Here is a 25,537-nt window from a genome sequence, read left to right on the forward strand (position 1 = left end):
TTCAATCCTTCCTTACAGTCTCCTCTCTTTCGGAGAGAGGTCATGGTAGGGTGCTTGGACGGTAGAGTCTGTGGCTTATATTGCACGTCACTTGAAATGGTGGGAACACACACCAGCGGGGAACATTTACGACTTGAGGTTTTTTCCACAACATCAGTGAGAGGGTCCGAAAACTGAGACCGAACTGCGAGTTGCCCGCAGGTGAGTTGAGGTGCATTGAAGTGTTTGTCTTTACAGTTCCTTAGTAATAGCAGTGGTTCATTCTGTCGTCCGTCACGTTACTGTACATGCGACGACCCAAAGATCTCTCCCCCCAAACCAGGTAAGATTGACAGACACATTTGAATAATATCATTCCTTAGCTTGCAATGATTTAAGAAGAAAGAAAATTACAAAAATAAATGGCTTGAACACGGCGAACAGAGTTGCATCATTCCCTTTGAGCGTTGTGTTGGGGAACTCAATCTGCTTGCAGAAATGCACTGAAGTCGTGGGCTGTGGTTGCTTACGTGGGGCCGCAGCAGCATTTACTCTCCACTCAGGTTTCACTGGCTCAGAAATAAGGGTGTGCAAGTGTCCGTATGCTTCTTCACCAAGTACAGAGTGAGTGAGGATAGCAGGGCAGGAAAGAGGTTAAGGCTAATATTAGTGCTGAGAGAAACAAATGTTGAGTCTGGACCAGCTCAAAGTTCGACAACCACTCTGATTGAAGGGTTTTACTTTGGGAATGATGCCTTTTCATTGATCTCTGAGGTGCAGTATGATTGCCTGGAAAGGCAGAGAGGGATTATGCAAGTTTAAAGATGGCAGCTCGTCATCTCGTGTCAGTTTGAACTAAAGTACATGTTTCAAACGCCGAGTTCCCACAAGTTCATTTCTGTAAAAATGTTCTCTTTCTTTGTTGAATGAAAGACTCCTTCCTGTGTCTCCAAAAGTAAAAAGCTGAACACTGTGACCAAAATCTCTCACTGAGATTCACAAAAGAATTGAAATGTCATTTAAAAACACAAAGGAGTAGAGGAGGTCGGCGAGGGTGAGCAGCGAGGATGTAGCCCCGCCCTCCTCTTGTCTCTCCTTTTTCACCGTTACAGCCACACTGATTATCTCCACAATGATTTTTTCAAGATTTTTGCTCCTGTTGGTGTTTGTTTCGACTGGGCTCTTCCGTCCTACATGGACTCTCCACTCAGCAGGTCCCCAGGCAGCAGGGTATTGATGGGGGTGGGACTCCCCATGACCCGGCCCTCCTCTCCACTCGGGGGTCCCCACAGGCTGGAATACTGCGGCACGCCACCCCACAGCAACTCTCCGCCCGCCTTCGCTCCGCCTGATCCCAGCCCACCGCCACTGCTGCCGTTGTTGTTGTTCCAGTGGGGCGAGTGGCCGATGGGGTGGGAAGCTCCGGAACCGGCCCCGCCCATCCTCGTCTGATTGGTGCCTGGAGTTGCCTGCCAGCTAGTTGTTCCTCCAAGCAACTGGCCCTGTGCAAAGAAGCGGTTCACTTCTTCTTCCCCGGCAAACTCTGCCAGGATGGTGGTGTTCCCGAGCACGCACCTGGACGGAGGGGAGAGGAAAACACAGGTGAGTGACGATTAAAACTTCTAAATCAACTGAGCCAAATACCTCTACGTGTTCAATAAAGACATGTACATGTGCAGGGACTTCTGAGCCTTGGCGGCTTCATCCTTGGAGCTGTAGCGCACCACAGCGTTTCCCTGCGTCAGGTTGAGGTGGAATGTGATGAGGGGGCCGTGTTGCATGCACAGTGTACGCAGAGTGGAACCGTCAATCTGGGTCACAAACAAGCAAACAGAAAGAGAGCAAAGGGGCCATGAGTGGAAAGACACGGTTAACTCTCTGTGAGGTCTGAATGCTTTGAGGCCTAAGAGGAAGCAGCTGTGATGTAAACTGGTACCTGTGGAGTGAGGTTCCTCAGAACCAGCCAGCTGCTGGTCCTGGTGGAGCTGTCTGTACTCCAGGTGGTACCTGCTGAGTATAAGACAGACACAGAGATGCTTATGCTTAACAGATTCGTCTGAAACCAAAATCAGTTACCCAAAACTGAAAGGGTGGTGTCGATTTCCACCCAGTGTCAGTTAAACGCATGTCAAACCACAACAAGGTCTTCTTGAGTTCAAGTCTATCCTGTCTGCTCTCTACCTTCAGCATTGACCTGTGATTGTTCACATATCAAAGTGCACATTGAGCTGTGAGTACACTCCTACTGTAGCCTTCACAACCTAAAACACTAACACATTATGGCTCCATAATCTGACCTTCAGATGACTCACATTTCACGGCAGAAAGACATTTCTTGAGGTTTGCATCTCAGCTATGCAGTGTGATCATTTCAGTTTTTTAGGATAAGAACATTAGCTTATATGTCATATATGCAAGAATGTTTAATCTATTAATTCACTACTAATAAAAACATAAACATGTTATATTTTTCATGTAATTATTAAGTAATATAGACACTCAATTCAGAAGACAAGCTTTCTATTGACATAAAGGAAAATGGATTCTTCCGCTTGACTTATTTTGTTATCGTCTTTATCTACATACAAAACATTAGTGGACATTTATGTGAAAAGGTTGAAAAGTTAAAGCTTTGACTGTTAGATCGTTTTGTTAACCCTGTAATATTTGACTCTATTTCTTGGAGTTGATGCCCGAATTATATATATATATATCCACTATCAGACTACCTGTGGTGTAAGAGCTGCTCCAGCCTTGGGCCAGACCCAGGGAGTTGCCCCCCCAGGTTGAAGACGGCTTGCTGTTGGTGAGGCCAGGAGGAGGTCTAGTAGGGGCCACGTTGCTGCTCCGGGGGCCCTGTGGGACCTTCCACAGCTCGTGGGACAGAGAAGCCTGGCTGTGAGAAATGGGGCCTGGAGACCAAGTCGATTTCATCTCTGACAGTTTACCTGGAAGGAAACGAGTGAGTGAAAGGTTGACCTGCACAACCAAGTGACCAAAAGAGAGCTGCTCCCACAGGAGGGAGTCCCGCAGGGCAAAATGATGGTACTTAAAAGTTATTTCATATTTATGCAAAGGAGAGCAGCTCCCATGCCCAACACAAGGAGGAGGGATATACACTAGAATCAATAACACTACAGGGGACATACGCACTGCAGGAGAGGAAAAGTTGAGACAGAGCTCAAAAGAGGATCATTAATCAGGAGAATGTAGGGACGGATGAGCTGTGGTTCAGGCTCTGGTTGTTACGGTGACAGGAGGGAGAGGATAATGTTGATGTGCAGTGATTCAATCCACTGCAACGTGGGGGGAGAAGGTTATGGATAAACCATGTACCTGCATCGTCCGACTCCGGGGACGACAGATTGAACGAGCTAGTGTAGGCACTGACTGGCCAATCACTGGACGGAGGCAGAGCCTCGTTCTGAGATGAGGTGGGGGAGGAGCCTAAGCCAATGCAGCCAACACAAACAAATAAGGAAAAAGTAGCAGAAAGAGAAAAATGGAGTAAAAGGAAAAGTGCACGACAAATGATGACAGTAAGCTTAAAAGAAGAAAAGACAATGATTATAAAAACAGTTTAAAGTAGGAAAATGAAGAACAAAAGAAGACTCTACGAAGATACCGTCAGACTACTTCAAGAGGACCTTAAATACATGGGTGCCACAAAAACATCCTTCTAGGTATCACACTAAGACAAGCACTCAGGCTTCTCTCTACACTCCTAACCCGTGCTCTCACCTCCGCTCCTGTCCCGCAGCAGGTAGCGGTTGACATCGTGGATGTTGGTGTTGATGGTGGGCCCGCTGGGGACGCTGCCGGGGGTCACATTAGGGTCGGTCTCAGGGTCAATGTTCTGGAGGCCCTTCCAAGGCACACCGGGGCAGAACTCTGAAGACCAAAATGAAGATGTTTAGAAATGTTGTTTTTCTCCACCACAGCATAATAATAGACATTACCTATTGATTATCTGATATCTGTATTTATTGCTACCATCAAGCTGATAACCAGGCATCAGTTTTGGGTTGGTGAAGTTTAACTGGATGGTTACTATACTTATTGATAGATTGAGTGATAACAGTCCTGTTTAATTGTACCCCATATTTCAGTAATGCTTTTATTTTTTTAAAGACTTTTGTTTTTCACTTGGTACTCTCTTTTCAGTTCTCTTATTTCTGAAAAAGTAAATCATCAAAAGTGTCATTAACATCGCTGAAAAATTCTGTAGTGAGAGCAATGACTACATTAAAACTATTTCAAGAAGATGGCAACATGGCTAACTAGATGAAACAAACTGGTTAACAGTGGTCAACATCTGGCTCCCAACGACAAACCATCAAAAGAGAGTTCTTCAAGTGGTCCTAACCTGGAGGCCAGTTGATATTGGTCCCATTGGCCATCTTATCACTGTTGCTCTTGCCCTGCCCCCAGTTGTCTTGGGGTACCAGGGGGCTGGTAGGAGACTCTGAGCTGGATATCAAGCTGTAGGGGCTGTAGGAGTCCTCCAGCTGAGGGGCCTTACCAGGGGGGCCCAGGTTTGAACCTGAGAGGAATGAAATGAAACAAAAGATATCCAAGTTTTGGGGTTTATTATTTGGGAATTTTTCTCCAACCAAGTAAACAATGAAAGACAAAGAAAAAGCAAAGTCCCTCCCCTTCCGGTGCCTCCAAAGGGACCTTATTTGGGGGAAAAAACATGTTTCTGTAATCAACAGCAACGGACATATTCAAAATGTTTTGATCAATTCAAACGAGATCAACAAATGATTATTTTTCCGGAATAACGTCCTATGGTGGTCCACGGGAAGGGGAGAGACTCTGCCTCTCTATAGTCTGCATCTGGTCCTTGTTGTAAAAGGTTTAATTGAGAAAAAGGACAATGACCTGTCTTCATAAATATATACTTTGCATCATGTGGGACATCTCTCATTTTTAATTACCCAGGATGCCTTTTCTTTTCTCACCATGCTTGCCGAGGTTGGGCTCCAGAGGAGAGGAGCTTCCAGAGAGGCTTTCGATGGAGTTGGGATGCGTCCATTGCGACAAGCGTGATTGGGGCTGGTGGGGTTCCTTCATAGACAGACTCCCCCCCTCCATGCAGTTTACATTCATGTTTGTATTCAGTCCAGCTGAGGAGACAGACAGCTGTTACTACACACACACACACACACACACACACACGAGGTTTAATGCAGCATTATCGATCTGCAATCTATAGAGAGCACCACTCACAGAGAGAGTAGGGGCTGTAGATGTTGGGAGATGACTGCTGCTCTTTGGTCTGCAGGTCAGGGAGGCCTGGAGCCTGGGGGTGACCTGGAAACGAATCCAGGGAGGATTTGGCCCCACCAGGATGCAGGCCCGAGTGGGAGGGGGGCGGCTGCTGCTGCTGCTGCTTCATCAGCAGAGCCTGGACCAGCTGACGCTGGTGCTGTTGGATCTGCTGCTGCATGTTATTGATTGTACGTGCAATCTGGAGCGACATCACAATGGAGAAATAGTTAGGATGCATAATGTGCAGGTTTGACATAACACAACTGAAATGCTTTCAGATCACAATCAGCTTTGTTTTATGTTAAAAATATATATATATCAGTGATCACAGTGAGTAATAAGAGAGCAGGAAAGAAGGGGAAAACTCACTTGCTGCTCTTGTTGTCGAATGGGGCCAGAAACGTTGCGCTGCGCCTGCAACATCTGCTGCTGAATTTGTAAACGCTGGTATGCCTGTGTGTCAGGAAGACGCATGGGGTCAATGTCAAAAGATGTCACTGCGTCTACATATCCAGGTCTAACTCAATAGTAACAAAAAGACGGCTCAATCTACCTCTACAGAAAACATGAAAGTACAAATTTACTGTCCAATTAAAAATGCTCATAAAGCATTTGTAGATATTTGCACTCTAATGCAAACAATTATTTCTAATGTATCTAATAAACCTGAAAGCAGACGAGGCTAGATAGGACTCACCAGTTGCAGCTGGTAAAGTTGATTCAGAAGGGTCATATGTTGAGGGTTTATTGGTGAGGTTAAAAGTGCAGGATTCAGACCAATGTTTTTTGCTGCAAACTGTAAGAGCTGTGCTTGAACCTGAAAGCATCAACACATTAAAAAACTAAATTAGATTTATGTAAAACAGAGTTTGTGTTGCACACACTATCTATGTGAACATGAAGTCCCATATCAGTTAGTAGTATTAAGCTCTTATTTCACAGTTGAAGAGGTCTAAACTGATAAATAATAAACGAGAAACTCAAAGTGGAGATGCTTTTTAAGACTGAATTTAAAATATTTATCAGTGCATACATTAAAATGCCTGGTATGTATTTATATTATAAATGAGAAATGAGGCAGTGTGCTTATGTATAAATATATATATGTGTGTGTGTGTGTGTGTGTGTGTGTGTGTGTGTGTGTGTGTGTGTGTGTGTGTGTGTGTGTGTGTGTGTGTGTGTGTGTGTGTGTGTGTGTGTGTGTGTGTGTGTGTGTGTGTCTTTACCTGAGGGGACAGAAACTGAGGCACTTGAGCACGTAGACTAGGCTGAGAGGAACTGAGATGCGGCACTGGCGGCTGAGGAGGCGGCTGCGGCGGCGGCTGCTGCTGCTGCATGACGCGGGCTTGTGCTGCTCCACCACCGCCAAACATTCCACTCTGCATCTGCTGGACAGAAGACGCCAACCTCAGTCAAACACCTTGTCCTTTTTTCCTCATCAGTTTCCTTTCATCTATCCCACCACCGTGAGCTCCAAATCAATTATCTACATTCATGCGTTTGAAATGTCTAGAATAATGTAGCGAAAGTTGAAACACACAAATTCAATGCATGGAAAGTGATCTCAATATGATGTAATGCAGTTGTATTAAGATACATGATCCCCAAAACAACTCTGTCTTTTCAAACATGCAGAGGTTGAGGGGGTTAGAAGGAGGCGCATTGTTCTGATTTGGCATTTCCTGTGCACCAATAAAATGTCCGCCCTCACCAGACAACTAAATGTTAATTAGAAAAAGAAAATAGTGACTGTAAGGGGTCTCATTTGTCTGGGAGTAGCATGCTAGTTTTTGTTAAATACCACTATCAATGGATAAGGTTTTTTATGGAGTAAAAAGGACTTTCAACCATCTACCATCTCACATTTAATGAGGAACCTGTTTATCAACTAGCATTCACATTCTAAACTATTTCAATGCACAGTTTGTTTTCATGTAAGTGTGTGAATTACCTTATCCATGAAGGACAAGCGAGGGTCTGCCGAGGGGTCTTTGGAAAGGAGCGGAGGCCGAGGGCAGCTCATGGGCTTGTTGATGAGCCCGTTGTTGTAGTCGTGGCCGGCTATCCCCATCCCCCGCTTGTCCAGCTCCGTCTTCTTCTCCAGCAGGGCACTCATGGCCTGGTCCAGGCTCATGTTGTTGCTCTTCAGAGCCTCCTCTGCTGGATCTCTCTGGAGAATAAACCGCAAAGCATTAGAAATATAGAAATGCAGAAACAAATCAACACAAAAGCTGCTTCAACAGTGCATTAAACGGCCAATCACAGTAAAGGCTGCAACTAATGCTTATTTTTCTGTTATAGATTGATTCGTCAATTATCTTCTTGATTAATAATTTGGTCTATTACATGTCAGCTAGTTGTGAAAAATGCCCAGGATGAGATCTTTAAATGTTTAGTTTTGTCTGACCGACAGTCCAAAACCCAAAGATATTCCAAATAATAGTAAATATTCACATTCTAGAGGTAGTAAACAGAGAATTATACAGTTTTTTTTCCCAAACAAAAGTGACTCAAAGTGATGAATTGATGATCATAAATTGTTGCAGATTCATTTTCTCAAGAGCAATCATCAAGAATTTGCTTTTAGCAAAATTAACATTTATATTAAGTATTTCAGTTTTTTAAAAGATGATACAGAGCAGAAACATCCGTGCATTTCTGTCAGCCACAGTGGGTTTATTTTATAATCGCTCCGAGGGTCAAATTTAGAAAGTTTACAATATCAACGAGAGACTTCTCATGCTCACCTTTCCCCACCTTTAAATGGGAAATGCTAACAGTAATAATTTAAAACCATCACTGATCCTGAGTAAAAATAAATGCATTAATAAAAGAATTGCAGTGTAGCAGTTGATCGTCACTTGAACTCACAGGGAAGCCCATGTCCGTCAGCTGTTTGATGAGACGATTCATGATCCAGGCATCTTCTTGCTTCACTGGAACCTTTCCCTGGGAGAGCTGATGACAGAAAACCATCATTACCACACTGACTCAATATATTTAACTATGAAAATGAAATATAATATTATGTCTCAAGGACTGTTCTGTATCCTGCTTCATACTTTATGTGGGCCCTTTTTAGATGCATTGCCCCAAGAGTTACAGGAGGAGTTGCTCTCCTGGGAGGCAACGCTGTTCCACATGTCTCCCTCCTCAGCATCCCACTGACCACCCGACAGGTTCAGCTCTTCACCTCCACCTCCACCGCCACCGCCACCGCCACCTCCACCTCCACCTCCACCTCCACCTCCCCATCCTTCTTGCATAGGTTTGGGAGCTGGAAAACACACGGTAAAGATAGGATGTAAACCAAGCAGCACTGAGGACACACACTTTGACACGTGCCTTATGTGATAACTTTATGATGTAAATAGCTGAGAACTGGTTACATGAAAACAGAACATGTTGCACATTACTATATAAAAGTAATCTGAGCCGACCACTAGGGGGCAGTGTGGATTCTAGGGTATCACAGAAAATACAGTGTAAAGCTATTTACCAGGTTTGCAAGATGAAGACGTCATCGTCGGGTTGCCCCTGCCATAGTTGTCCGGGTTGCTGTCTCCCCAGCCCCCACAGCTCCCACTAGTTTTGCCCCAGGCCGACGTCCCGTTGTCGACGCTGACCGGAGCGGGCGCAGCTTCTCCCCAAGAGGCCTCGGATTTCGTATGAGGGCTGGATATCTCTCCCCAACCTGGAGGACACACAAGGACAAGGGCCTGTCAATAAAAATACCAACATCTAAAACAATCACAAGTTAATATAACCTCACTTCGTATTTAGATTTCTCATAAGAAAGCAGAAAGAGATTTCTGGTTAGTTTTTTTTTTTTCCCAAATGGTCATTGTATGCTTTTTCTAGAAGTTTCAGATGCATTAAGGATGTTTCTGCATTTTCCCAAGCCATTTAACAATCCAACTGTACGGTGCTTTGTTACTGTTTTTTTTATTTTCTGGCACGGGCATTTGTCAAAAATAAATAAATTAAATGGCAAAGTATGAAGTGTTGGGTCAAGTACTGTGTGCTTGCTTCAGTTGGCATAGTTACTAACTGAGCCTGAACACCCTCAGACTGTTAATCCCTCTGTTTTGCAGTGTAAAGTGCCACCGCGTGCAGGAAGTCAGAACCCTGGGCTCGGCTTAGCAGGACGGTTAACAGAGGGAGAAGATACCCATTTAAGATTTGGCGCAGCCTGTCTCCTCTTGGCATGTGAGACACCGCACTGTCTCTGGGCCTGAGGCGGTGCCAGGCTCAGCTTAGCTCTCTCTCTCCAGGGAGAGGTCAAGTCCGAAAGGCTGCTCCAAAATTATAATTAACATCCAACCTTCTAGTATGACTGGCCGAAGCACTTCACCGCTCTAAACAAGGCATACTGGGACGAACAAACTGAGAAGTCCCCACAGTCTGACATTAGTTATAAATAGGATTGTGAAGTCATCCCTCTTTTTCTTTAACACACTACACACTCAACTGCCCTTATCCCTTCAAAAGGATCAGCTATCAGGTTTTATTGGGAAGCAAATGAATCCAATGTGGAGTCCTCATGCAGGGTCAAGTGAGGACCAGCAGGGGGCGTCAGCTCCTTCTCAGCTCCGACGGAGTTGCTCCACCTCCTCCCTCAATCAACTGACAGATGGTGGCTCCCATATAATCACACACTTCCGATCCTTCTCAAACTGTATGTGGTGAATCTCTATTTTCACGAGGCACTTTGTAAACAGCATTCTTGTGCTTCCTCTGGGTACCCATGAGAGGTTGCCAGGGTTACCCGCACAGACGTGTCTGTTGTTGTGAAATGTGAGACGCCTCATGGAGGGACAGGCCTGGTCCTGCTTAACTCATTTGGATAGTCGATTAGATGTAAATCCAAAGAGGGCAAACTAGGTCAAGATTTTACCTTTAAGTGGATCAGGAGATTGGAGCTTAACAGTGCTATGTGCTAACTACTCTAACAGCTCTCATGTTTGACACATTTACTTTGGACAGGGAAAAGGAAAAGAGAAACGCTAAATTACTTTTAAAATCTGAATCTACTTCATCTGTTTTCTATGAGGGAATGAATCTGACAAACTTGGCTTAATAGGATAGGTCTGCAAACACATTGCAAAAATAGTATCATGATGTCTTACCTTGAGCCATCAAGGGACTCCTGTTGTGAGGTGGCCCAGACTGGTGTTGGACAACAGGATCCATGGGCCCACTGGGGGGCCCTGGGTTTTGGGAGTTCTGGGTGTGGTTCTGTAAAGGTGCAGGTGGCCCTTGATAGGGGTGATTATGAGAGTGGGAATGGTTGTTGTTGGGGCCTGGGGGGTTATTGCCTCCAGTGGTTACTTTAGCCTGGGACTTTCCTGGATTGTTCTTGTCCCACAGATTGACTGCCTTGCTGTAGGTACCAGGGTCGCCCCAAGCTGAGGTCCCGTCGTCTATCTCCATCTTGCGTCGGACTGAAGGTGGGGAGGGCTCTTCCCAGCCTGTGGGCTCAGCTGAGGACTCCTTCTTACTGCCACCCCAGCTTCCAGCCTGCTTCACTGGTCCTGGTCCTGGTCCTGGTCCTGGTCCAGCCCAAGAGCCCATGTTCCCTCCTCCACCATTGCCACCACTGGGTCCATCCTGAGGCTTGGCCCCCCAACTTTGGGGAGGGCCACTGGGACGCTGGCAAACTGGCTCCCCCCAGCCCCCATTTCCTCCAGCTGCAGGTATCCCAGGTCCTGAAGAAGACACGCCCCAACCTCGTGGATTTTCCTTCCAGCCCCCTGCTTCTCCCTCCCATCCTGGGTTGGTGGGACTCTTTTTGCTCTCCTCTGGTTCTCTCCAGTCCCCTGCATTATTGCTTCCTGCACTATTGCCCCAGCTGTGGGATGCTTTGGGTTGCTCTCCCCAGCCTTGGGATGTTGCCTTGTTGCGGGAATCATCCCAACCAGCTGATTTCTCCTCTGCCCAGGATTGACCCCCATTCTTGGGTATACTGGGTGGGGGGGCTCCTGTTGGTGGATTGCCCCAGCCACCAGGGCCACCTGGGGGCTTAATGTTGTTGGGTTGCTCCCCCCAACCAGAGCTTGGTTGGTTGTTAGCAGCTATGCTTCCACCCCAACCTGAAGCTCCCTGAGAACCAGGCCCATCATTTTTGCTCCCAGGGTCAGCCCTCTGAGAAGGGCCCATGTTAGTGTTGGAGGGCCCCTGAGCGTCGCTTGGAGTGGTCTGGCCAGAGCCCCACGACTCAGCGGCTGCATCACTCTTGCGTTTAGCATTTTCCATGTCCCAGGAGGTGTGCTGGCGTACAGGGGTCTGTCCCCAGCCAGTGTTACACAACACCCTGGGGTCCAAATCCTGGGCAGGCAGCAGAGGAGCTGGATTATCTCTGGATGAGGAGTCTCTGTTCTGGGGATGTCCTTCCATGCCGTCACTGCTCCCTTCACTTGCAGCAGCTGTGCTCACTGCTCTGTTCCAAGGACTAGTCTGTGGATTCTGTGGATTCTGTGGATCCTGTGGAGGAGAGCTGGGGGCAGCCCAGCCTCCCTGGGCCTCCTCAGTGCGCTGCTTCCCCCAGTTTCCACCGGACTGGTCACCCCAGCCTCCAGAGTTTCCTGCTCCACCTCCTCCACGGCCCCAGCCAGAGTCCCATCCAGGTGCCTCCTTAGATGAAGGTGCCTTTGAGTCTCCACTGTTACCCCATACTGAGCTATTATCTTCTCCATTGACCTGTTGGCCCCCTTGGGGTGTCTGACCCATGGAACCCAGGCCTACAGGTGCACTGCCCCAGCCAGGCAAGTTGCGGATGGGGCTGGGGGGTTCCTGTTTATTAGTGTGATTTGGTCCATCAGTTTTAAGGTTCTGAGGTTCTGAACTGAAAGACACATTCGTGGACGGGGAGGGGTGTGGCTCTGAAGTATCAGAGGCTATTATGCTACCCCAGGCGCTGCCAATCCCCGTGGAGTTGCTGTTAGTGTTGACTCCGGTACAGCTGCTGGTCTGGGTTGGTGGGGGGCCAGGCGGATTACAGAGATTGGGTGTAGGTTGAGGAGGTGAAATGGTGTTGGCTCCTCCTGAGCTGCCTCCCCCTGTGCCACCCCCATCATGTCCCAACATGGGCCAGGCGGATGGGTTGGCATTAGGGTTTAGGTTCAAGTTAAAGTTGGTGGTGGAGGATGATGAAGAAGACCCCCAGCCCCTGCTGCCTCCTCCCCCCGCTGGGCTGTCATTCTTCCCTTCACTCCCCACTGAGGACTGAGGTGGGCAATGGGAGGGTCCAGGCCCAGAGCCCCAGCTGCGATTGGCTGCAACCTGGCTAGATAGCATGTTGGTTCCAGTATGATTGGCAGGGCTGGGCCCACTGTTGACCTTGCTGCTAAGGTGGTTGGCAGGGAAGTGGCCTGTCTGGCTATTGGCCCCTGTGGCCATACTCACTGTACTACAACTACTGCTAGTACTACTGCTGCTGCTGCTGGTCAGGCGACCAGGGTCAGTGTCCAAAGGGCATCCTCCTGGAGGGGCCTGGCTCTGGCTGAGGGTAATAGAAGGCCAAGCCTCTGTGTCCTTCTGGTCAATGATTAGTTGATCCCAGCCACTAAGATTGGTGGAAGATGCAGCACTTGTGGCACTCCTGTTGGCTGGCAGGTGTCCCCAGAGGGGATTCTCATACTGTGCTCCCGGGCCACTCTGTGGGGGCAGTTCTGTAGGGGAGGAAAGAAAAAGGACAGGACGTTAGCAAGAGGATGAGAGAAGAGAGGTAGAAGTTATGGACGTCATCCCACCCACATGAGCTCAGTAAGGTTGGAATACCATGACAACACATAAGGTGTCTATTTATGCATACACAGACTTCACAAGATGATAACACACACAGAATGACTAATATGGAAGCATAGGGAGCTTTAATTAGCAAATAAATACAACATTCATGCCCTCTCTGATATATATGTACTTTACAAAACCAAATGTTAATAAAACTGATAAAAAAAGGTTTAACCTATTTTTTATTCGTCAGTGTAGCGGGAATTCAGACATCCATGCAGCCATTTTATTGCCATTGCAGATATTGCTCAACATGTGAATGGGCTTTCGGTAAATTTGCTTTTTACGGTGTTTAGGGTTTTTTAAAAATTTACATTACATTACAGTCATTTAGCAGACGCTTTTATCCAAAGCGACTTCCAATAAGTGTATTCAACATAGGTATTCAAGAGAACTACTAGTCACCAGAAGTCATAAGTGCATCTCCTTTCTTAAACAAGCATCTTAAAGCATAAACCAGAGCAAAAGTATAGTGCAGAGGCAAATTACTACGAAAACAATAAGTGCAACGAACTGATACGAAAATACTTCTGAACACCAAAAAGGGACCTTTAGATTTCACTGGGGGTGTATGCACAACTAATGAAAACAATAAGTAACCAAATGTAGGCGCTTTGTTAAGTTAAAAGGGTTGAATGTGAATCAAATCAAGATTCTACCACAAAAGTCAAAGTCATTAGACAATGCAAGCGTCTGTCACATATGAAAAGAGAAGCCCTAATAGCTAGGCACTGCATCTTCCTAACAAGAACTCTTATATTTGGTGGTAGTAATCAATGACAGGAGCCATGCCGCCAAGTCATCCTAAACTTCTGAACCCCCCACTGCAGTTATGACCTTTACTTGAAATGAATCACATGAAGCACAAATAGTCTGCACCAGCCGCAGGCAGCCTGTCACTCCACCGACACGTCAGCCCTCCATCTGCCTGTTCAACTGCTCCGACAACCCAAAATAATGCTTTGGCCGACTTCCCTTAGATCCCCGGGGAGTGAGTTGAGCGAGCTCCCTGGAGTTCCATGGTGCATATGGATCGTGTTGTCACAAACTAAGCCCAGTTGCAGATCATAACCGCTGCACTGATCAGCCTGCTGCCACCTCATTGCCTCATTTCTGCTGTCCCTTGTGCTGCAGGGGCTTGTTGTTTACATTTGCCTTCACATGCATGCGAAGTTTGTATGCAAAGACTCTGACTGTACTACTGTACATGAGGGAAGTGACAGCATCTGTGTACCATCCCCCTGTTTTCAATGCTCACAACTAAAGGAGAGAGAGGAGGCGGTGAGAGAGAAAAGGGGAAAAAAGAGGGCACTGTGTTTCTGACACAGCGCTGTCGTTCTGTAGCGTCTCTCCACTGAGGAGTGCAGGACCGCCATTTTCTCAGTCCTGAACCACAGCCAAAAAGGCTCTGAGCTACCGCCTGTATCTCCACCATTGCTGCTCTAAAAGCATGCATGTCTCACTCACAGTAAAAAAAAAAACAAAGCAAAAACACTCGACACTGCATGCCCACAATGCACTGTCGCTGCAGCTCTAACAATCTGAAAGTGCTCATCCACTCAGTGTGTAAATACAAGCCAGCAAAACAACACAACAGATGCAAGTAGAGCAGAAGAGACAGAAAACAGGGAGGCTGAAGAGGAATGAAGATAATGAAGGAGCAGCCATGAAGTACCTGTGGAGAGATGCCTCCCGACCATCCTGTAAAGAGCTAGGTTTTGTGCGAAGTAGCGACCATCCTTGTTTCAATATGTCTGCTCGGCTCGCCAAGCCTCTGAGGCTCATTTTTGAAATGCTGCCAAGAAGTTGCACAGCTCTTGCGCGGCATGAGACAACCCCCCTCCCTTCCTTCCTCACCCGTCATGCTCCGTCCCTCCCACCAACACTGCTTTGGCTGGGTCTCCTCTCTTCTATCTATTGCCTCCCTCTGGCTTTATTTATATCATGCTCTATTCCTATCCCGACAGAGAATATTCTCCCTCTCTGGAAAAGCACTGAAAGAACGCTGGATGGGGGAGGGGATGGGAGCATTGGAGAGATGGGGGGGCAGTATTAGTGAGTGTGTGTGTGTGTGTGTGTGTGTGTGTGTGTGTGTGTGTGTGTGTGTGTGTGTGTTGTGTGTGTGTGTGTGTGTGTGTGTGTGTGTGTGTGTGTGTGTGTGTGTGTGTGTGTGTGTGCGCTTGTTAACAGCTGAACGCTAAAGCCTGAAGACTTTAATTATGCACTCATGAGGCATGAGGTAAAACAAAACAAAACAGAAGGGGGGCTCCTCCAGCCTCCCCTGCCCTCACATCTTTCAACCTTTCAAAAACTGTCACTAAATATTTAGCCAGGACCACTTCATCTGCAATTAGCACTGCCGCCCACAATGGAAAGCCTCTTGAATGGCAGTGGCAGGCAAAAGCGAGAGAGAAAACCCCACAAAAGCCTGCTGCACCCCCCGCCCCCCTCTGGTGCTGCAATGACAATTTTCCTCACACATTCACGTGTTTACGTATGAACAGGCATATCATCAGATCACACGTTATGACAAATGTCTGTGACTGCTGTGATCACGAGCAGCAGCACCAGGCTCTACACAGAACACTGCCGCTTCATGGGGGGGCTTTGTGGGCACAGAGCGAGCTCATATGGATCTGGAAGACATGCATTAGACATAAAAGAAGGAGTGGAAAGAGGAGGATATCTGCGACTGGGAGCCCTGCAGGAAAACAAACCTGCAGCAGCCCCCTGGATCAAGGCTGGTATTGTTTACAAATGATCCCAGTGCCCACGCAACAACACAATAAGTCAATGTTTAGTAGAGAACAGAGTCCCTTTATAGCCGAGGGCCAGCCCCTCTGTGAGGACCCGACATACTGTGAGGCCATGGCTAATGCTGCATGGCCGCTTGCTCCTTTGTGTGTTAACATACACACAGAGTATACACTGCATGCACTGTTAGGACACACACACACACACACACACACACACACACACACACACACACACACACACACACACACACACACACACACACACACACACACACACACACACACACACACACACACACACACACACACACACACACACACACACACACACACACACACACACACACACACACACACAACTTCCTGTATGATCAGATCAACAGGGAATTCTTCCTTTCATGCTTTCACTCAGCCTTCTAACTTTTTTCATGTGGACATGCATGTACGACATGGTAGTGTAGTAATGTGTGTGTGTGTTTCTGTCTTTGTGTGTGTGTGTGTGTGAACACAAGGGTCAGGTGGAGAGGGACCATGAGGAATAACAATACAAAGACAAAGATGGATGTTGAGAGATGGAAGGAGGAAGTAATCTAGGAGGGCTGTGTGGGCCTCAGCTGGACTGATCCTGGCTTAATGATGTCCCCGAGGGCCGGAGAGAGAGGACGGTACAGAGCTGACAACGCATGCTGCCAGCCAGACACACACACACACACACACACACACACGCACACGCACACACACGCACACGCACACCTCCCAGGAATGTACCATCTCTGTGTTTAATGACCTCATCCCAATTGTTTTTGTTTTGGTGCTTTAACTTTGTAGGAGCAGCACAAATTATTAATTATGCAACTGATGGATAAACGTATTGGCAGCTATAAGGATTGATAAACAATTCATCATTTTTGCTTGTAATTTTTTCAGGAAAACAATGCCTAACTTTCACTGGTTCTTACTTCTCAGCACATGTGATGCTTTTCTTTGTCATGATATACAGTAATAATCAAAAGGAACATCATGTGTTTTATAGTTTGTCAGATAAAACAAGAAACTAATCTGACATTTAATAGACATAATAATTAACCAATTAGAGAAAAAGAATACGCATATTGATCATATTAAGAATATTCATTAGTTCCAGGCATAAATGTGTTTGCATTGTTGCAGTAAAATACAATTATTTACAATGTATGTTTACATAATGCATACCTTACAGAAACTGAAATGATGTTAGAAATGAATGCATCTTCTACTGAAGATTGTTAATCTTAGGCACTGAATGAGAGTATTGATTAATACATTATTATTAGGTTGTGCAACCATTAATGTCAAACTTCTTTAAGTAATAGTTTATTCCAGAGGGCCATAAACAGGCAAATAAGCCACTACTAGGATTGATGCTGTACGTGGAAGTGTCTCTGGTACTCTACTGAATTGGCTGGTTTTTGTGTGGTGAGTCTGAGAGGGTCTGATGTGATGCCAAAGCAAAATAGCTTCCATCGACTGCAGACCGAACCGGGATAGTTCTTGTAGGCCGTTTGTTTACTGCTACTTTTAGGAATATGCTTGAGCGGCACAGATAGTTTGTTGTCTGTTTGCTGAACTGTATTCATCCTGTAACAAACAACAGCTGCCTAATGACAGACTGTACAGAGATATATGCAAGAAGTGCAGTTTTGTATGGATGCTTTCTTTGTGACTGCTTTCCTGTTAATGCAATGTTATCATCTCAAGGGAAAACACTAACAGAGGGGCGAAACATGCATTTTAAAAAGTACACATCTAAGACATCTGGTGGTCATGTTGACCTGTGAGTATCCTCTTTCTCCTCCAGCTCTAAAGGATAAACCAGGTCAAGGGCTTTCTCCAGTACGCCAGTCTTAAAATAGCTTGCTCTCTCACACCTCCTACATGAAAGGGCCCTGGGATCTGGATCGTTAGCCAAGCAAAATGCAACCCCGCGGGAAGGCTATAATAATGGCTAGATTGACAGACCAACATATAGTACGTGCAGCCTGGCTTCTCCTGGCTGCCCTGGGGCCAGCGAGGGTATGTGTGGGCTGCAGTGTTGGTATAGCGGAGGTGGAGGAGCTGATGAACATGTGCATCAGAGAACGACGAGCAGAGAGAGCGAGGGAGAGAAAAAGAAAGAGCAAGAGCGCTGAACATTTGTGGTTAACAGAGAGCTGATGTTTAATCACATCACAAGACGTCCCAGTCCTCTTTGAGGGGATTCCCAAGGCTCCATTACAGCATCATCAGCAGACTGAGAGAACGCATCAACTCTGGTATGCACACTCTCTGTTCACCAGACAAGCTATTAGCACGTTAGCTGCACTGTTAGCTCACTTGACAAGGTCTGATTATGTTAAGATGATATTTGTTGACGTCGGACTATGTTGTGCTTAGCAAGTACATAAAACCTTGATGTTTGCTTTAAGGGCTTTAAATCAAGCAAAAAGATGAAGGTATAAATGCTAGAGCCAATACAGAGTCATTTGATTAGTTAACAGTCAGAAAAGTTGGGAGTTCATTATTGCCACAATAAAAGACTAAAAATGCACATGATCTAAGTGCATACAAAAAGGATTTATCTATGCCATTTAACTACATACCCCATCTGTAGATAACTTTAATCTTCATTAAGGTTTTTTATTTATATTGATGTAAAGATGCAGAGTTAACCTGTTGATGTCAAGAAGTGCAGGGAGAGCAAAGACTGCAGAGGAAGAGATTGTCTGTGTTTGAATGCACATGTATGTATATATGTGGAAAAACAGATCAGTCAGACTTTTCAAGTGAGCCGACATGTGACCGGGTAATGAAAGACGGGCTGAGGAGAGGTGGAGTCAGCGGATGTAGAGGAGGGAGAGGGGAGTGAATGAATGCAGCCAGTGTGTTTTTACTGTTAGCTATCTGCATAAATGAAAGCATGGAGGGAGACAATAGTTGAACAGTGGTGGAGGAGGGTTTACCTGTAGCGCTCTGTGTCTTTAATAACTATGCTAAGCTAAGAAGCCAAGTTGTGGTTTCCTTTGCAACTGATCGTTAACGGAGATAGAGCGACATCCTCATGTGCAGAACCTCTCTGTGCACCAGAAACATGAAAACCTGTCTCCCGTCTGCTCTCCTTCACAATGTAATCAGTCGGTTCAAAGACACACAGAGAGCAAGAGCAGAGCAGGCCTGCCAGAGAGGGGCGGAGAGAAGCAGCAGCTTTTACCGTAAGCCATGAGTCACTGCAGCCCACAGTGCTGGACCTCTGCCATGCTCGCTCTCTCCTTCTATTCTTTCTTTCCTTACAGCTCAGTCTTTCTATCAGTGCCAGGTCAGGCCCATTGAGGAGCCCAGCCAACTAGCAGCGCTCTATGTAGCTCCTCCTCCTCCAGAAACAGGAAGTACTGTAGGGCTGGTCAGCAAACGCTCAACGCAGAGTGGGAGGATGATGATGATGATGAGAGGGAGGAGGAGGAGGACAGGGTAAACATCTTATCGCCATGGAGACAGAGCTGCATTCAAACAGCATCAGAGGGGTTTGGCGATGCTTAGACACACTTATGGTAAAAATTAGTATTCCTTCCCAGACAATGAAAAATGGCAAGTGCTCTAAAAATAATTTTCAACAGCTTCATCTTCAAAGAGCACATGACACTTCAAATAAAAAAGGAATAGACCTTGCCACTTTGAATTACATAAGAACCTGGTTTACTGTAAAATGCAGAGCTTTGGGAGGTAACACACACACACAGAGAGAGAGAGAGAGAGAGAGAGAGAGAGAGAGAGAGAGAGAGAGAGAGAGAGAGAGAGAGAGAGAGAGAGAGAGAGAGAGAGAGAGAGAGAGAGAGAGAGAGAGAGAGAGAGAGAGAGAGAGAGAGAGAGAGAGCCAGCTGTGTTTACTTTCCATCCTCTACCCCTGTTATTCCTCTATCCCCCTCTTCTAGTTCCCAGCTAGGCAGAGTGAGAATAAACAGCAGCACCTGTGATGCAGGAGCCTCCACAATGCTGCTCAGGTACACGGTGCCGTTACAATCACAGTGCCATACAGGAAGTAGATCTATAGCTGCTGTCGTTAAAGAACGCCAATGACAGGTCATGCAAAACACAACTCCTTTTGGGCCCAGCAGATACAAGTCAGACAGCTGCCAGGAAGGCTTGCATATGGCAACATCAGGTGAATAAATGCACCCTGTGTGACACTTTTGTTATCCGGCTGATTAAAGCTGTAGAGCGAGTTATAACAACGTACATGATTAATACAAACGCAGTGTTTTCCAAGTTTACAACTGTCTTGTTTGCTACTGAATTCCAACCACCACTCTAAGTAAAGGTAATGTCACATAACCAATATATGTCCTGGCTGTTATATTATGTCCTACACCTACTAAATACTACGTTTTTTCATACACATTAATTGCATTTGCTTTAAAATCGCTTCACAAAAAGGATTAAGAGACTTAAGAGTGTCTCGCCAACAGAGAGTCTGGGCTGACCTGTAGGCAGGCTGGCTGTGGAGGAAGAGGAGCAGGAGAGAGAGGAGTGTATGGCTACTGCAGGGTCAGTAGTGGCGGGACGTCCCGTCGTGGTGAGGGGCAGCGTCCCGGAGGGCAGAGGTTGGCCCCTCTTCAGCAGCTGCTTGTGCTCCTGCTGGCGGAAGCGTGGGGGCACCTCTCTTGGCGGGTAGCGCTGCTGGAGCAGAGTCTGGGGCTGCTGTGCTGTCTGCGGCTGACCTCCAGAGGGGGCGCGCTTGCCATTGCCACTGCTTTGGGGTACAGACGGGACGGCACTGGGGCTGGCGGGGGGAAGAGGAGGGGCGGGGTCTTGCTTGGCAGAGTCTGGCACTGTGGAGGGGGGAGACGGGGAACAAGGGAGCAGAAATGCAAGGATGAGGGAGGTAAAGGAGCGTCAGGAAAAGCAGAGTTGTTGAGCGCACACTGGTGCCAGAACAAAACGTAACTGATTTACTGTTCGCATTTTATTTGCAATTATATTTGATATTTTAAAAGCATAAATAACCATCAACCAAACAATAGATTACTTTAAGTTGCTGCCCCAGCGTATATATACAAAATAAAAAATCATTGTGACTTTTTCTTTCGTCATACCATACTATGACCTTTTGCGACATGCTATACTATGACATGTTGAAATAAGTCAGCATAATTATCATCAATATAGCCCAAGTCTTCTCCTGAAAGCTGCTGTGGCTGAGCATTTCCTCCGCTGCTTCTTTTTTAAAGCCATGGTCACTTTTGGACGAGGACCATAATGTTAAATTCAGAAATGCACACAGATGTGCGGCCTCCCCTTGCTGGATGAGGCTGGATGAGGCTGGATGCCACTCAGCGGTCAGTCTACACAGCAGGCTGCTCTTTGGAGAACCAAAGCACTGTAATAATCTCAGGGTGGTACGGTCATAAACCTTCAGCCTTTAGGGATGCCAAAACACTAAACCCTCACAGTCCTCCTCACAGTTTAGAAGTGATGGAGTACCAGATAATGGACTCAGATCGGCCTGCTGCATTATTGTGGGCTATTGTCTCCATCAGGACAGCACTGCACTGCGCTCAGTCCCATCAACATATACTATTCATGGTTTATGGCAGGTTATGATCACCAAAGCTGTTTGCTATGAACAGCTCGTGCTCTTGTCCCACTTGCTTTAGTTACCCATAGCAACAGAGTGGGATGTTCTTCCTTTTACGATCATTGACGTTCAAAACGTATTAGCAAACAGCTACATATTTACACATCTAGCAGTTAGGAAGCAACTGTATCTTTTATTTGAGTTCAATATTCTCTCTCTTGGGGTCTCTGTTCTTGGTGTCTACCAACTCTTGAGGGAAACGTCTGGTTCTTTTAGCTGCTCAACTTTGTTCACCACCTTTTTTTGCTGAAATCAGCTGCCTGGTATGAGAGCGGTCAGAGTGAACCAAAACGAACTGGGACTAGCTTTAAAACTCCGTAAAGCTGAAGGGAGCTTCAGGTTCTCTGAAGGCTCAGAGCAATGCCTCTCTAATTACACATCATTTTTTGATAAATTACTGTTTTAAAAATATTGATTAAAGTCGCTATATCTGCATGCTATAAACAAGAAGTGACAGTTTATCTCCTTTGTAAACAACGCCCCAAAAATAAACCAAAGCTATTAAGTGTAAAGTCATCAGCAGGCCCTGGACGACCAACTGTCGTTCTCAGCAAACATTGCATCGGTCACACGCTCCTGCAGACTCCTCCTCTACAACATCAGGAGGATTCTCCCCTTCCTCACTGAGGAGACGGTGCAGGTGCTCTACAGGCTCTGGTCATCTCCCGCCTGGACTACTGCAACTCACTACTGGAGCCCCGGCGTCGGCCATCAGACCTCTGGAGCTCGTCCAGAAAGCTGCAGCTCGTCTGGTGTTCAATGACCCAAGTTCTCTCACACAACTTCCCTTCTCCGTTCTCTACACTGGCTCCCTGTAGGAGCATCCAGCTACAGACTCTGGTGCTAGCCTACAGGGCAGTGAGAGGAACAGCTCCTTCCTATCTCCAGGCCTTGGTCAAGCCCTACACCCCCCCCACCACTCCTCTCTGCTGCCTCGGGGCGACTGGTTGCCCCGTCGCTCAGAGGTCCCTGCGGCCGATCCACCCGGTCACAGCTTCTTTCTGTCCTGACCCCTCAGTGGAGGAATGAACTCCCCACTGACCTCAGGACAGCAGAGTCACTGCCCATCTTTAACCTCACCTCTTCAAGAAGTAAAGAAGTACTACCCTGAGCCTTCCACTGAGCACTTATTGTATTCATATTAGTTTGTTGCACTTATTGTTTTCGTAGTAATTTGCTTCTGCACTATACTTTTGCTCTGGTTTATGCTCTTAGATGCTATTTAAGAAAGGAGATGCACTTATGACTTCTGGTGACTTCTGTTGCTGAATGTGGAAGTGCAAGGTCAAGAGGTCACCACTAAGTCAAACAGGATGATCAGCGAGCAGCTGCTGGGTGAGATGCATCATGGGACACAAAGCACACTGGGTAATCGCCTCAGTACTTTTCATTACATAATAGAATAAGCTGGTAAACTAGAATGTAAACAATAATGAGAGAAAAAAATACTGCTCAGGAACAAACCCAAACATCAGCTGATCAGACATTGGGTGCTCTCAGCCAAAATGGTATTTGAGTTTTTTGCTGGTAATAAAACACAGAAGAGGAGGGGGGAGAGGGGGAGAGGGGGAGGAGGAGGGGCTTTGTCAAGACAGCAACCAAAAAGAAAAGGAGAATCTTTGTGTGGCTGAAATGAGTTATAAAGAGCCGTGCTTTGACATTGGCTGCCGTCCCGAGTGTGTGCAGTGAAGCGCTGAATAACTCGGACACACAAAAACAAAGAGTTATGTAATGGCTGAGGCCCACACCGAGGGGAGAGGACAGGATGGTGTCGTGGGATATACTTTCACACAGCACAACCTATTACTTCTCCTTTTCCTGTGTACGCTCGCGTCCGTCATGCATGTGTGGGGGGTTCCCGATGTTATTTTTGCCGGCAGTACCGCAGGCTCTCTATGAGCTACAACCAACGTCTGCATGGTCTGATCCAGTTTCACACACATCCGTCTGTGGGTCTCCATCTCCCTACAGCTAAGAAATCAGCGGGGGGGGGATGCTCTGGAGCTGGAGCTTGCCTCTCATCCATCCCTCCCCACCTTACCCTGCTCTCCTCGTTATCTCCTTCATTCACTGTGATCTACTATTATCCTCTTGTCATTATTACTCTATTAGGGGTGGCACTTTAAGATGATTTAAAGAGCTGACTCCCTCTTAAAAACAGAGGGTTTTTGTGGTTGTTCCAAAATACTAACAGCTATGAAGGCATTCGCGATACAGTGGGGACTCTCTGATGTGTGACGTAGATTTTTCTGGAAGCTGGGGGAAGGGGGGAAGCTGGCTGGCTGCTCTACTGGCCAATCAGAGCGAGGAGACGAGGAGGGAGAGCGAAACAGAGAGCTGACATACAGCAGGAAGGGAAGGAGGTAGAGCAGGGAGGGTAAGTGATGAAGAGAATGGTGTTTGTGTGTGTGGAACAGACTCCACCCACATTTGCGCTACACTGTGAGCTCGAGTCTCGCTGCCTGAAACCAGATCGCGTCTAAATCCGCTTACAATTCAAACACTATTTGGCCGTAGTGTGCTACGCTGAGCAGGGTTATTTTTCTCAAGACAATGACACGAGTCCTGCACATTACGTTACATGAACGTGAGTGATGCATTAAAGCAAAATGTTCTAATTATTGCAATTATGTTTATGATGAAAATCTGATTGGGAAAAGGATCAGGAGACAAAACAAATGGGTATCAGCGAGGCGTTGCTTATTAAGCACAAGTCTCACAAGGCAGTGCTTTTATAGAAAACAGTGAAATAGAGTAAAATAAAAAAGGGATCTGAGTCACTTGCGCTGACAGCATATTTGCAAAAACACCGTCCTCAGCTGAGCAACTGCACAGGAGAATTTCCCAGTTCATCAAAGATGCACATCAAACCGTGGCCTTGGGGCTTCACGCAGAGGAACACATCTCCTTTCTCCACTTTAAAAAGGGGTCTTCATTTTCTCAGATAAAGAAATGATAGAATGCTTGTCTGACTGTTTAAGACGTAGATGTTGTCTGGGAAGATATCAGAGAGTTGAAGGTTGATTGAAAAAAAAGGGAGAGTGTGGAGAGCATTGATGATCCCCTTCTTTCTCCCTCTGAGGTGAAAGAAGAGAAAGAAGACACTTGACCTTGAAGATAAAAGCTTCTTAAGTGGAGGACCATGGAGCAGCTCAGGAGGACCCACAGGAAATCCTTAAATGTTGTAAAGGTAGACGGTTTAAAGTACCTGTAAAACAATCCAACAACTATTTCACAGGTTGTGAATTCATGCATGAATTTCTTACACACTCCTGATTACACACAGGTCTTCAAATATCAGCTGATATTATCACTAATCATTAACTAAAAACTGTATTTAATAAAAAGATGACAGTTGAACAGAAGCACCTGCTTAGCCAGGGATGTTCTGCTCTGATGAGCATTTCAACATGCTCGTCATTTTCCTCTTGCAGGGAAAATAAAATACTTTGCGATTATACCAGCATGGCTTTAAATGTGGACCCGAGCAAAAGTGCCTGGAAGATGGATCGCTGCCGACTCCCATAATAATATCAGTGCACGTCTACCTGGAGGTTTAATAATAGCCACATGCTGACTCTGCTTTCCATTCATCCAAGTGGATTTGGTTTGATTAAACACAGATATGCATGAAAAAGTTCAGTTTGTTAGTGATTATGAGCTTTCCATAGCCGAGCTTTTAATCACAAATCAAGCTTTTATAAACTACCCAAAGAACATATTGTTCCTCTAATGAAGTCTAAGTTGTAACCCGTGTGGCAGGTGCTCAATGTCCAGTAGGATGCATGTCTCCTTTTCAACAGGGAAGGTTTCTATCAATCAACAGTCTATTGTTTGGTCTTTTGTTTAACAGAATGGAAACACAATTACAAGTTCTGTATGAACAGCGCCACGTAACAAAGCTCAACAAAGAAATAAAATCTGGAGGAATCTGGAGAATGCAGATTTAGTTCCAACACTAAATAAAAACACATATAAAATGTATGACTTTCTTGAGTAAAAAGCTAATAATAGCCCTTTCATCCATGTGTATCCATGTCTGTGATACATGCTTTATCTTTAGAAAACTGTATTTCAAATATATCGTTAA

General features: G+C 46.2%; 1 protein-coding gene across 1 annotated transcript in view; it reads right to left on the reverse strand.

Moving 5' to 3' along the window:
- Positions 1-1,134: 1,134 nt before the first annotated feature.
- Positions 1,135-25,537, reverse strand: part of LOC129098219 (trinucleotide repeat-containing gene 6C protein-like) — a 60,068-nt gene continuing 35,665 nt past the window's right edge. Inside the window, 18 exon segments of the mRNA XM_054607207.1 lie at positions 1,135-1,554; positions 1,651-1,790; positions 1,916-1,989; positions 2,709-2,927; positions 3,721-3,870; positions 4,346-4,522; positions 4,944-5,108; positions 5,212-5,452; positions 5,623-5,706; positions 5,951-6,070; positions 6,480-6,641; positions 7,205-7,423; positions 8,125-8,211; positions 8,316-8,452; positions 8,501-8,530; positions 8,753-8,947; positions 10,383-12,923; positions 20,294-20,641. Of these exon segments, the coding sequence (XP_054463182.1) occupies positions 1,170-1,554; positions 1,651-1,790; positions 1,916-1,989; positions 2,709-2,927; positions 3,721-3,870; positions 4,346-4,522; positions 4,944-5,108; positions 5,212-5,452; positions 5,623-5,706; positions 5,951-6,070; positions 6,480-6,641; positions 7,205-7,423; positions 8,125-8,211; positions 8,316-8,452; positions 8,501-8,530; positions 8,753-8,947; positions 10,383-12,923; positions 20,294-20,641 (5,474 nt within the window). The 3' untranslated portion in view covers positions 1,135-1,169.

This window comes from Anoplopoma fimbria, chromosome 11 (assembly GCF_027596085.1).
Source record: "Anoplopoma fimbria isolate UVic2021 breed Golden Eagle Sablefish chromosome 11, Afim_UVic_2022, whole genome shotgun sequence".
Lineage (NCBI taxonomy): Eukaryota > Metazoa > Chordata > Actinopteri > Perciformes > Anoplopomatidae > Anoplopoma > Anoplopoma fimbria.